Genomic DNA, 13,103 nt, shown 5'->3' on the forward strand with positions numbered 1-13,103 from the left:
GGCCACTCTATGTGCAGGAGACCAGGAGCCAGAGAGCACTGATGGCGACAGGAGTGGCAGAGGATGAGCCAGGGAGGAAGCAAGTCTGACTGAGGCATCTTAGAGGGCTTCCTGGAGGAGGTAGCATTTGCGGAGGGCCTTCCTTGGAGAATGGATAAGATTTTTGAGAGGAAAAAGCAAGGGGTGTAACTTATTGAGGAAGCAACAGCAGGGGTCAAGGATGTTCAGGTTTGGAGCTCAGTTGGCGGCCTCTGCGGTGGCCCCTCTCCCCCAGCCTGAGTTTTTTCTTCTGTATACTGTCACTCAGTTTGAAACTGGAGTGCACGAACTCAGAGCCCTGCTCCCTAAATCCCCCTCTGGCAGCTGCAGCTGTGACCATGACCCTCAGGGCCAGAGGCGGACACGACTGGGAGTCTCACCGGCACCCTGGGCGGCTGAGGCTGCTTCCGCTCCCCCCACCCCCAGAGGGCCTGGCACGTAGCGGGTGCTTGCGAAAGATAATGACAGCGTCCCAAATGAGCCATGGTCGTAAGCAAATTATAAAATTCAGCCTGGAACTGCTCATCACAGACAGATACGCATTTGAGTGGAAAAAAATACAGGAAGACCTTGCTGGTCCCAGGTTCTGAATGACAGCTGCCTGGGAGCACGGAGGGACGGGATTTTTGTCATCGTTTTGCTTGTGTGTTCTAGATTTCCTCCAGCGAATCTCCCTTAAAGTATTTCTTGGCTTTTTGTTTTTTAAAAAATTATTTGGAAGGTAGAGACTGAGATCTTCCGTTCTCTGGTTCACTCCCCAAATGGCCGCAACAGCCGGAGCTGGGCCAGACGGAACCAGGAGCTTCATCCGGATCTCCCACATGGGTGCTCGCGGGGGCCCGAGCTCTTGTACCGTCTTCTGCTGCTTTCCCAGTGCGTTAGCAGGGAGCTGGGGATGAAGTGGAGCTCCAGCGTCGGGTGCCTGTGTCAGGGGCGGCGTCTTCACCCCGGCCCGTTTTGGTCTTTGTTTTGTGTGTAAGTGAAGCAGAGTGGGCAACTCATTGGCTGTGGAGTTAGGAGACCGGGCTTTGCCCTCGATTCTGTCGTGAGCTTTTCTCTGTGGCTTCCCTGTGCCCCCAGTTGTCTGGGGGAGGTCAGTGCACCATACAGCCCCGTGGCAAGAGGCTGGACTGCCTGCAGCCAGAATCCTTGGTTCAGATCTCAGTTCTGCCTCTTACCCCCCGGGCAGCCTCGGTTTCTACATCTGTATCATGGGAGTAGTAGTTGTGCTACCTCCCTGGATCCTGGTGACCATAACCGAGGCCACCAGGACACGCCGTGTGAACCCGGGAGTCCTCGTCTGCCCCCTCCAGCTCCTCACGGTGCTCCCGCTTGGCCCTCAAGGACGGGGCTCAGAGAGGCGCAGGGCTCCCCCGGGCCACCCCCCAGCATGCGTGTTTTCTGCAGCTCCCTGTCACCCACACCTGCCAGGGAGCCAGCCAGTCTCCCGGCGTTCCCGCCTGACACTGCAGCAGGTGTCCCAGCGCAGGTGAGCACGCCTCCAGCTGCAGGCCTGGGAGCCTGGTGTTAGAAATCAGTGGGAGCAGGCTCCCACGGGGTGGCCCTGAGGCAGGGAGAACAATGCCGGTGAGCTCCGACCAGACGGCGAGCCGACCTTGGCAACGCAGGGCAGCAAAGGCAGAGAGCGGCGTGACCCCCCTGTGAGCTCAGGGCTTCCTGCCAGGGGAAAAAACCTTCATTTTCTGGCCTGAGTGTTCACTGTGTGAAGACGCCGGAGCGGACTCCTCTCCTCTCGTGGCAGTTGCGCTCTGAGTCCAGTTGCACGCAGCGTGCTGGGAGCTCCTGTAATTACTGCGGCCCGGCCGAGTAGCAAAGGAAGGCGGAGGTCCTTTTTATTAGCCCAGCCTACGGCCTGGGGCTCCGAGGGCGTCCTCGACCCTGCGGGCAGAGGCTGTAGCGCCGCCACCTGAGTGGGGGACGAGAGCACTCCCCAGCCCCAATCGCGTTTCTGAGTCTTGTAAGTGAGGCCGGCGCCAGCAGGCTTTTGCTGCTTCACGTTCTCGGATGCCTGCCTGCTCTGGGCTGGGCCCGGAGCTGAGCGACGTCTACGCCTGCTGCCTCTGGTGTGTCGAGGAGGTGCTGTCCTCTGGGACTTGGAAGAAGAGGGAAAGAGCGGGGTCCGCAGCAGCCAAGGCCGCCTGGGGGGGACCATCCGCAGGCCACACAAGGAGGAACTTCCCAGGGAGGGGGTCGTTTCCGTGGAGAGTGAGCTCCCCGGAGTTGGGAGTAAGCAACACAGGCTGGACGCTGAGCACTGGGGCTGTGACCCAGGAGGGAGACGTGGGTTCCAGAGTGGCAGAGCCTGCGGGTCTCACAAGGCTCCGGCTCCCTGAGGGCACGGCAGGGCTCATGGAAGAACTTGTGTGGGAGGGAATCGTGCTCTCCCAGCCCCAGGCTCTGGGGTCTGTAACGAAGGCAGGCTTCTGTCCAGGCGCTTGTCCCTCTTCACGCGGCGGGCGCAGCAGGGACTCGAACCGGTGCCCATATGGGATGCCAGCGCTGCAGGCGGCGGCTTTACCCACTGCGCCACAGCGCCGGCCCCGGAATTTGTAATCTTTAAAGATCCCTCTGGACCCGGACTGTGGTTGGATACGAAGCTTTGTGGGCAGCTGAGCCAGTGCCTACGCTGGGGTAAGGGTTAGTCAGGGCCAGGGCTCATGGGAGCTGAGCCCAGGAGCAGGTGCTCCTGGTCCTGAGAGTGAGAAGAGCAGGGGAAGGCAGAGGTCACCGTGTCCCCTGTCCTGCCCGTCACTACAGGCTCGCAGCCGACAGGGACTGCTGGTGGTGCCCGCGGCGGATGGCACGGGGCAGGGAGTGAGGGCATTCTGACCTCCACTCCCTGCTGGATGGCAGCAAACCTCTGCCCCCGCCCCAGGCTCCAGTGTCGCCTGCAGAATGGGGACAAGGCAGCAAAAGGTCTCCAAGCCCCCAGGTGGTGTCTGCTCTCCCTGTCGATGCAGTGCAGTGCACACAGTCAGCACTCAATAAATGCCAGAGACCGTCTGTGACTGTGTGTTTCCGCGGAGAAGCCTCTGCTCCTCACTGCTGCCCTGTACGCACGTGGCTCCCGTGGGCAGCCCTGTGCTTCAGAGATGGCGTGGATGGGGATGTGGCCCTCCACGTGGAAAACAGCCCTGCCCAGCACCACCCAGTGGCAGAGCTGGGGCCAGCACCCAGACTCCCTGCTTGGCCGGACAGGCAGCCCTGCCTAGCCGTGTCTGGCTTCTGGGCTACCATGAACAGCAGGCTAGACGGACAGACAGACATACTCGGGGCTCAGCCCAGACAGTGAGGAGCCAGACGGGCAGAGACCTTTGGTGTCTCCTGCCCAGTGAGGTGGAGACCAGGCCCCCAGGGAGCCCCCCAAGCCTTGAGTCCTACATGTAAATCGGTGTTGTCAGAAAGGGCCCTGCTCTTGATCCGAAAAATTAAAAACCCATCCTGAGCTGAAACCTGCCAGCGCTGTTCCACGCCCCACTTCCTGAGACACTGGCCAGGAGTGAGGCTCCTGTGGTGTCCCGGCCGTCCCTTCTCCGAGCTGGGCCTGCTCACCGCCATCCGCCTCAGGCCTCAGGCCAGCCTTAGGGGTGGGCCAGGAGAGTCAGATGCTCAGGCTCAGGGCGGGGTGCCCTGCCCAGGGGCCCCCTGTCTCCCTCTCCAGCCCTCTTTGCCTGCAGAAACCCTCAGACCCTGCTCTGGAGCCCCCTCCAGAGGCTGCTTGCCCCCCCAATTGGTGGGCGGAGGTGGCCCAGGCAGTTTTGAGCCTTAGACGAGGAGCAGGAGGGCCTAAACCTTTGTGATGTGTCCCCACTTCCGTGGAGCGGCTGTGAGAGCAGACTCCGCTGCTACTTCCTCTTCACCGGCCACCGTGAGTGCCCAGGGCTGGGTGGTCCCTGATGTGGGGGAGGGGCAGCATCCCTGGCCTCTCACGGGATGCCAGAAGCACCCACACCCCTAGCCCCTGCCAGGTAACCCCAGAGGCAGGGGGAAATGCAGAGGGGGCCCGTGGAGACCCGTCGTCCTAGGCAGAGCGTGGGTGGCCGGGGGTTGACCTCAGAAGCAAGGGAGCTCCCTGGGGCCAAGCGGTGGTGGCCGCGCTGTTGGTACGGACATGGGGAGCCCGCATGGCCAGCGCTGTACCCACACCGAGGGAGCTACCAACCCCTGCTCCCCACACACCCTGGTGTGGCCCTCATCGGCTTAAGAACTTCAGCACCAAAGAGACGCCCTCCACCTTGTCCAGATGGGGACGCCAAGGCCCAGGGAGAGAGAATTGAGCCCATGCCCGCCGCAGTCCAGGTCTTGGGTTCATTCTCATTGCTGGTGCCAGCGCCACCTGTCCCAGACACACAGGCCTTCACTCCCCTAGGAAAGCCCTCAATTAGAGCTAAGAAAAGGAAAAGGATCAAAAGCCCTGAAACCCTGTGTCCCCGCCCCATGGCTCTGCCCTCAGGGCTGCCCCTCCCTGCCATTTCCAGAGCATCCGGCCAAGTCTGAGGACCAATGGGAACACTGACCAAGGGAGCTGACCCTCGTGCTTACCCTCCTCTGGGGACAGGAGGCTCGCTCCCTCCACAGTGGGTCCTCGCCACGACAGCCCTGTTGGGGCTGCTGCCGCCTTGCAAAAAGGCGCCTTGGCCTCGTGTTCCCAGGGAAGCACCTGCCCGCAGAAGGCTTCTTGTCGGGGTTTTTGGAAGGCCTCGCCCTGAGCCCCCAGTCCGGAGCTCAGGCAAAGCCCCTGCAGGCACCTCAGGAGGGCTGGGGGCTACTGACGCCGCAGGTCTGGTAACTCAGTTGTAAATCAGGCTGTCTGGCCCGCAGCCGTGGCCTGTGGACCACGCGCTCAGTGCCAGGCTCCTCACTGAGGTGACTTTGGAAGGTGGTGGGCAGGGTACGGGGCACTGGCCTCGGCAGGCTGTTCCGCACCCCCCGGGCTCCCACCCCCCACCACCTCCACACAGTTGGAGAGCTCAAGGCCTGGGGCTGTGCTTCTCCCCCTGGGCTTCGATTTTTTCATCTGCACAATGGTATCTCACCTGCCGCCGGCCCAGCCACATCAGAGGCAGCTGGCTCTGGGCAGCAGGATCTGCCTGGGCTTTGAGCAGCTGAACCAGAGACATGAACCATTTAAATATTTGCTTTAAAAGTGCGGCTGGGCGGTCACAGCTCCGGCACAGGCAGGGTGGCATCTGCAGACCCGTGGTCCAGGCCCAGGTCTGGCTGTCTGTGTCCTTTAGGATCTTGCACTTCCCCTAGAGCCCTGGGGTCCTGTCTCTGCAGGCGAGGTTCGCCCCCTCTTCACTTCAGGAGGACCTAGGTTTGGGAAGGGCCTTGTCTCACGTTTGTTAGGCCTGGGCAGAGGGCACTGGCCAGCTCGGGGGCCCCCGGGGAAAGTGGTGCCTGCCCCGCGCCTCCCCGCAGCCTCCCTTATCTGAGAGCCATGTGCCGTGGTACCCAGCCGGTGGGGAGGCATTCTGGAGGCCCCCATGGTCCCACCTATGCTGAGCCCCCTCTACTCGTCCTCGTGGTCTCTTCCTGGGGCCCATGCTGCCCACAGAAAGCAGCCTCTGTGTGTCTGACCTCGGGGACGCCGCGTCTACCTTGGCAGAGCCACACCGGGGGCCGGGGTGGAGCAGGCACCAGCCCACCCACAGGAACCCACAGCCTAGAAGGGACAGTGTTTGGGATCTTGTTTTCCTGGCTCTGGGTGGAGAAAGGGAGGGAGATGGGGCTGTGTGCCAGAGTCCCCAACAGGAGGATCTCTTGACATAGTGATAAGAGCCTACTTCCTGGCATGGTCCCTGCCTGGTGGGGGCCCACAGAGTGCTGGGCGGCCTGCATTCTGTACCGGCAATGAGGAGCCATGGGTGGGGTCAGGGCCATGAGAGAGAGCAGTCCGGGTCCCCTTTCAGGCTCACGTGGAGCAGAGAGCCTTGTGCGTGCAGCTTCCTATAACTGGGTCCTCCGTGCTATTCCCAGAGGACAATTCCTTTCCTTCGCCCGCATAAATATTATATGCAAGTATTTTTTTTAAGTCATTTCATCATGAAAAGAAGCGATTTAACATAACTATTACCACGATTCTTCATGAAATATGCATCGAGCAATTAGGTCTAAAAGGGAGAGGTGAGGCCGTGTGCCCTGCTCGGGGGCGGCAGCTGCGGGCTGAGTGATGTTTTATTAAAGCCGTGATTATGAGGCGAGGTGGGGTCTGTCTGATAATCCTGGTGAGGGGGAGGAGCTTTTTGTGATGATAATGAGACTTGTCAGGTCACCGCCAGGGAGACGCCCCTCCTGGTGACTTTGCTCTCAGGATGTCCTATCAAAGGAGACATGGGGCTGACACAGGAGCTCCCCAGGGGACTGGTGCTGCCTCACACAGCCTTAAAGAGGCTGGGAGCAGGCGCAGCCCTGGGCCCAGGCCCTTGGCCCTGAACACAGCACCCGGATTCTGGCTGCACCTGCAGCCCCCTCCCTGCCCCTTGCTGTGTGAGTGGCACTGGGTGGTGCGTTCTCTGGCCTCTGGCTCCCCCAGGGCACTCAAGGACGTGGAAGGAGATGATCCCCAGCCTGCTTCCAGCCCCAAAGCTGTTCTGTTGAGAGCAGCCCTGGCCCTGTTGTGCACACTCCTTAGCTTCTCTTTACCCCCAGAAATCCTTATTTCTTCCTTTTTATATATATATATTTATTTATATATATTATATATATATTTATATATATTATATATTTATATATTTTTATATACATATTTATATATATTTATATATATTTATTTATATATATATATATTGGGGCTGGTGCTGTGGCATAGCCAGTAAAGCCGCAGCCTGCAGTGCGAGCATTCCACGTGGGCACCAGTTCAAATACCGGCTGTTCCATTTCCAGTCCAGCTCTCTGCTGTAGCCTGGGGAAGCAGAAGATGGCCCAAGTCCTTGGGCCCCTGCACCTGCATGGGAGACCTGGAAGAAGCTCCTGGCTCCTGGCTTTGGATCGGCTCAGCTCCAGCCTTTGTGGCCATTTGGGAAATGACCCAGCAGATAGAAGACCTATCTCTCTCTCTGCCTCTGCCTCTCTATAACTCTGCCCTTCAAATAAATAAATAAAACCTTTCAAAAATAATTTATTATTTATCTGAAAGGAAGAGATGCAAGCGAGGGGCAGAGAGAGAATCTTCCATCTGCTGGTTCACTCCTCAAATAGCCCTAATGGCCAGGGCTGCGCTAAGCTGAAACCAGGAGACCAGAGCTTCTTCCAGGTCTCCCACGTGGGTGCAGGGACCCAAGGACTTGGGCCATCCTCTGCTGCTTTCCCAGACACATTAGCAATGAGCTGGATTGGAAATGGAGCAGCCAGATCTAGAACCATGTGGGATTCCAGCATCTCAGGCGGAAGCTTAACCTGCTGCACCCCAGCACGTGCTGCTTATGACAGCACGCGGGGGGACTCGAGGCATTGAGGAGGCGTGTGGGCCCTTAGCCTGACAGCTGCCCCGCCTCCCTGTCTGTCAGCAGTTCAGACAGACGACGCAGAAGGGTTTTTAATTATTATTATTACTTGAAAGACAGGTCTTCCATCCACCGGCCCATTTCCCCAGATGCCTGCAAGAGCATGAGCCAGGAGCTCAAAATTCCATCCAGGTCTCCCACGAGGATGGCAGGGACACAAATACTTGAGCCGTCACCTGCAGAGCTGTGGCATCAGTCCCAGCCCCACCCACTACTGCCTGCCTAGTGTCCCTCACACCTGCAGCCCTGCGCCCTGGCCTGCACCTGCCCACACCCCTCCTCCAGGCACAGCCTCTAGGAGCACAGAGTTTTGCTTTGCTTTGCTTTGCTTTGCTTTTTAAGATTGATTGATTGGAAAGGCAGAGTTAGATTTCTTCCATCCGCTAGTTTACTCCCCAGATGGCTGCTACAACTAGGGCTGGGCAGGGCAAAGCAGGAGCCACAAACTCCATCCTGGTCTCCCATGTAGGGTGCAGGGCCCAAATACTTGGGCCATCTCCCACCGCACATTAGCAAGGGGCTGGATTAGAAGTGGAACTGGAAGCAGCACCCTATGGGATGGCAGCTTTACCCGCCATGCCACAGCACAGGGCTTTTCAACTCTCCCCACTGTATTTGTGGCCACGCCGTCTCAACACGGCATGGAGCAGTCACAGCCCCTTGCAGGCTGGCGCAGATTGGTGGTCCCTCCACGTGGCAGGCGGATGAGTGCTCGCTCCCGTGGGGTTTTGTGTTCCTCATTTAACACGTGCACGGCTTCCCTTGCATCGGCCCGAGCCGGTGCGCCTGGCGCTTCTCAGACGAGGCGAGGCGAGGCGAGGCGAGGCAATCCTCCAGTGCGCTGACCCTTCACTGGGGAGCAGAGCTTGCCAGAGGCTCTGTAATTACAACATCGCCAGCCTTAAAAAATCTTGATTTCAATTTCAATTCTTTACAGGAATTATTCTCTCTTGAAGCCGTAATTGCTCTCCGAACGATTTCCTTTAAGCCAGGGGTGACATCTCTAAATACATTATTATGGGCAGATGCGTTGCTCGGTGCCGGCACTTCATTAGGCATTTGTTCTGCCCATCTCAAAGTGGTCCTGGGGCCCACATTAAGGTGTTAATAGAGCAGACACTTGAGGCCTGCGCCGGCTGGAAGAGACGCACATTTGGGTCCCTCGGTGTGAGGGTGGGGGTAACAGAAGTGACAGGAGTTGGAGGGCAGCAGCCTGCAAACCTTCTGTGGCCTCCTGGGCCAGACCCAGAGCTGGAGGCAGGAGGTGAGGGGCAGCCCCAGCTCTCTAGCAAACTCTCAGGGAACCCAAGCGTGCTCCCACAGTGCCACAGCAGCCACAGGTGTGGCGGCCGTGGCACAGTCAGGTCCCGGAAGGCCAGGATTGGCTGAGTGGGGGAGGGGAAGGCAGGTGGATGGAGCTGCGAGGTGGGAGTGCTCTGCTGGGGCTGTGCCCACACTGGTGGGCAGGAGGACCCAGCCAGCTCGGGGGCAGTGACTGGGCCTTGCGACTCCATGGCTCTCTCCGGGGAACTGGGAGGATTACGAGGTAATTACACTTCAGAAAGTCAAGAGCAGGTGGCCGTGCGGGTGTCCTGGAGCAGCCCGACGGGAAGCAGCACTGCCCGAAGGGGCCTGGAGGCGCCGGGCAGAGGGAAGGGGCGGCGAACGTCGCTCTGCGTTCTGCGGCTCTGACGGAATCCCTGAGGCTGGAGGCTTCACAAACAGGTTCATTTAGTGCAGCGTCGAGGCCGAAGGCTCAGGATCCAGCAGCTCTATTGACCGGTTCAGCCTCCAGTGAAAGCAAGGCGGGGGCGGGCCAGGTCACAGGCCACAGTGGAAGTGAGCAGGTTAGGGGAGTCTGTCTCCGGTCAGCCCGCTCTCCTGGGTGCTCCACAAGGGAGGGAGCTGCATCTGTGCATCAGTGACCTGGTGACCTCCCCTTAGAGGCTGCACTGACCCGGGAGGATCTGGGGCAGGCAGAGAAAGAGCGCACGTGCCATTGGCTGAAACTCATCACGTGGCTGGCTGGATGCAAGGGAGGCTGGGAAATGTAGTCCCTGGCTGTGTGGCTCCTCCCCAGTGACCAGGCTACACTGTGGAAGGCGGAGCAGTTTGCCCGCCATCCCTGCCACTCTGTTTCCTCATCTCTAAACAGGGGGATGGGGACACAAACGGTTGCACCTGCCAGGCAGGACCTAATAGGAGGAGAGGCTGAGGAAGCCCCCAGCGGGAAGTGGAACCTGCAGCTGTGGTCGCTGCTGGTTCCTGGTCGGGTGCGCTCCCGGGTGCAGCCGCTCTGGGGCCGGGGTTCTGGCTGGGATTGGTGCAGCTCCCAGAGGCTTGGTGGCTGTGATCCAGGGTGTCCTGCACCTCAACAGGAGTTGCCAGGGGGGTGGTTCTCAGGGAACAGGTGTGACACAGGACACATCCTGCTCAGGGCAAACGAGCAGCTCTGACCAAGTGGCCAAGCGGGCCCTCCCCCATATCCGGCAGCAGGCTGCCTGGGCCTCTTGCTCTGCAGATCCTAATGACCTCTGTGTTTTGTCCACAGGAGCAACCAGGGTTTTATGCACATGAAACTGGCCAAAACCAAAGAGAAATACGTCCTGGGGCAGAACAGCCCCCCATTCGACAGTGTCCCGGAAGTCATCCACTACTACACCACCAGGAAGCTGCCCATCAAAGGCGCCGAGCACCTGTCCCTCCTGTACCCGGTGGCCGTGCGGACCCTGTGAGCAGACCAGCCCGGCTCTGAGCCAGCGGCCCGGCCGCCGTTGTCCTGTGCGTGTCGTGTGCACGGCACTAGCACACCACTGCGTGTCCCTCGAATGCCCGAGAGGGCCTGGATGAAGATGAGGGACAGAAGCCACCCCGGCCCCCACCCAACCCCCTCCTTGAGTTTCTGTGAATTAAAATATTTGCAAATCCAAAGAGATGCCTTCCAGGATGAACAAAGGCAGAGCTGCCCGGAGGGGCGGGGCACGAGCTCCCGGGCGCATCTCTTTGTTCACCAGCTGTCAGGGTTCACACCTGTGTGTGAGGCCAAGTTTTCCCACCGGTGCTAGGAGCCAAATGCTGGCGCTCTGAGAGCCCAGGAGGCCCGGGGCTCCCGCCCCACCCTGGCGCGTGCGTGTGTGCTGTGTGTGTGTGTGCGCGTGCGTGTGAGAGAGCATGGGCACACACGGATGAGTGAAACCCACGGATCCACTCGTAGTCACTCAGTGTAATCATTAGATCGTCAAGCTATTGTGTGCAGTCCAAAAGAGGCCTCAATTATTTATGAATAGGGTGTGTAAATAAAATAGTCATTTAATATATATTCTTAATCCCTTTTTTTAATGTACCAGAGAGGGCCTCTTGCCTGCTGGGTTCATTCCCAGAGCAAGGGCGGTCTGCTCTGTGCTTGCCGGTGTGAGCAGCCCCCAGGTGGGCAAGGAGGCAGGGGCCCACAGGACAGGTGCAGCAGCATGGGGGTGGGGCATTCCTTGGCCCCGCCCCCAAAGAGTCCTCGTGCAATCCCTGCCCCCAGGCCTGCATTGGTTGTGGCCAGCATCCAGCAACCAGGGTTTGCCTGCAGCCAGTGAGTCTGCAGAGGGCTCTTCTCCCGTCATCCCGCAGTTACACAGAGAGGGAAAGTAACTTGCCCGCAGTCACCCAGCTCATGAGCAGCAGAGCAGGCTCCACGGCCAATGCTCTTCCCCCGCCTCTACGTGGCCTGGCTGTCACCCTGCTTTGGGGTGGGGCAGGAGCAGGGCAGCATCCCAGCCTTGCAGGGGACACGGAGCCTGATCTGGTGTCCGCCTGCTTACACACAGAAAGGTGACCTTGACAGCACTAGGGGTTCTTCCCCGCCCACCTGGTACTGTGGAGGGGTGGCTGCCGCCCACTGAACCCAGAGCAAGGGCTCCAGCGTGGGCACAGGGCCAGCGCCGTCGCCCAGCACACATCCTCCCACCCCCCTGCTGATCCGCATAGACTGGAGTCTGGGGGCCGACGTGGCGCACGCGGGAAGGGCCTCAGCTCGGACACGGCGGCCGTCTTCAGAGGTGATTCCGGCTCGCTGCTGAGGTGCGGACACAGAGGCCCCGCAAAGGGGGAGAACTCGCCAAGGCTGCCCGTGGACTCGGGGCAGAGCAGGACTAAAAGCCGGGCCCACTGGGGGACAGTGTGGGTTTCCACGGTCTGTGGCCGAAGCCGTTTCCTGGGCGACTTGGCATTCATCCGCTCCTGTTTCCTGTGGCCTGAGGCTGTCTCCGGAGACGCTGACCTTGACCCTGTGCCTGTTTGCATTTTTCCAAAGCATCCTTCCGGTCAAGGGAGGGAGGAGTCTGGTTGTAGGGGGCGGTTTGCACCTGTCTAATGGAGGAGGCCTGGAAAGTGCAGAGCTTGGCCACGCGGGGAGGGAGGGGGGCCGTGCCACGAGGCTTCACCCTGGCAGGTTCCTGAGGGCTGGAGCTGTGCGTGCAGCCGCTCTGCCCCTTGGAGGGAATCCTGGGACCCTCTGCGCCCTCGGGGACCAGGCGGGCAGAGGAGCCAGCTTACAGGATGGGAGCTGCCCAAAGGCATTTTCCCTTCGTTCCACGAACCTCTCCCTCTTCTTCCTCTGATTGTGGCTGCTTCCTGTGAGCGTGTGTGCGTGTTTTCTTGGACAAGCCAACAATCGAAACAGCTTTGGCCTCTCAGAGGCACGCTCACTCGGGTTACTGCCCTGGGCTGGGGGTTCTGTGGCCTTTTTATCTATTTGTCATCTGCGGCCAGTGCCCTGGGGGAAGCAGCTGCCCGGCACCCCGGAGCCCCCGCAGCACTGCTGTCACCCTGCACGGCTCCAGCCACGCCTGGACTCCCTGCCCAGGGCCCCAGAGCTGTGTCTGTCTCTGCCACACTGCTTTGCTCACCGCAGCGCCCACCTGGGAGTCCAGAGCCCTCTCTGCGGCCTCACGTGGCGTCTGCAGACCGAAGGCGGCTTTGTGTGGGAGAGGAGCTCTCCTGGAGAGGTTCCCAGAACAGCCCGGGAAAAACAAGAGGAGGCTCGGGCCTCCAGGAAGGCCAGAGCTGCACAGACCCCTGATGCGGCTTCCAGCCAGCAGGTGGAGGGAGCCCCGGCAGCCTCGGCGGCAAACCCAGCGCCAGGGTTCCAAACGCCAAGTCCTACAAAGCTCCCCAGGCCAGACCTCAGGAAGCAGCCGAAGCAGGGGCCGGGCTGGGTCAGGCCACCGTCCAGCAAATTGCCACATCTGTCTTTTCCACCTGCCAGAGCCACCCCAGGGACCCCCGGCCTCCCCGCCCCCCTCGGCGAGGCCCCTTCCAGCCCCCTCCTGCTGAGACAGCGTCAATGTCAGCTTCCAGTTGTGTGTGCCCCTGTGTGTGATGACGGATACTTAATGTGCAGCTTGTAATACACACGTGTCTTGTGGACCGCACCCCGGAGCCTGCATTTTTTCTTTCCGTGACGTGCAACCAGGAATCCAGCGGGGTCGCCTCACCTGCGCTTCTGCCACCCCCCACAAAGAGGGCTGTCCTGGCCAGGAGGGACCCTTG

At 60.0% G+C, this 13,103-nt stretch overlaps 1 protein-coding gene across 1 annotated transcript in view; it reads left to right on the forward strand.

The window, feature by feature from the left end:
- The window catches only part of SHB (SH2 domain containing adaptor protein B), a 123,300-nt gene extending 110,325 nt beyond the window's left edge, over positions 1-12,975 (forward strand). The window contains 1 exon segment of the mRNA XM_062207920.1: positions 10,117-12,975. Coding sequence (XP_062063904.1) covers positions 10,117-10,300 — 184 coding nt within the window. The 3' untranslated portion in view covers positions 10,301-12,975.
- Positions 12,976-13,103: the final 128 nt, after the last annotated feature.

Source organism: Lepus europaeus, chromosome 12 (genome assembly GCF_033115175.1).
Source record: "Lepus europaeus isolate LE1 chromosome 12, mLepTim1.pri, whole genome shotgun sequence".
NCBI classification, from domain to species: domain Eukaryota; kingdom Metazoa; phylum Chordata; class Mammalia; order Lagomorpha; family Leporidae; genus Lepus; species Lepus europaeus.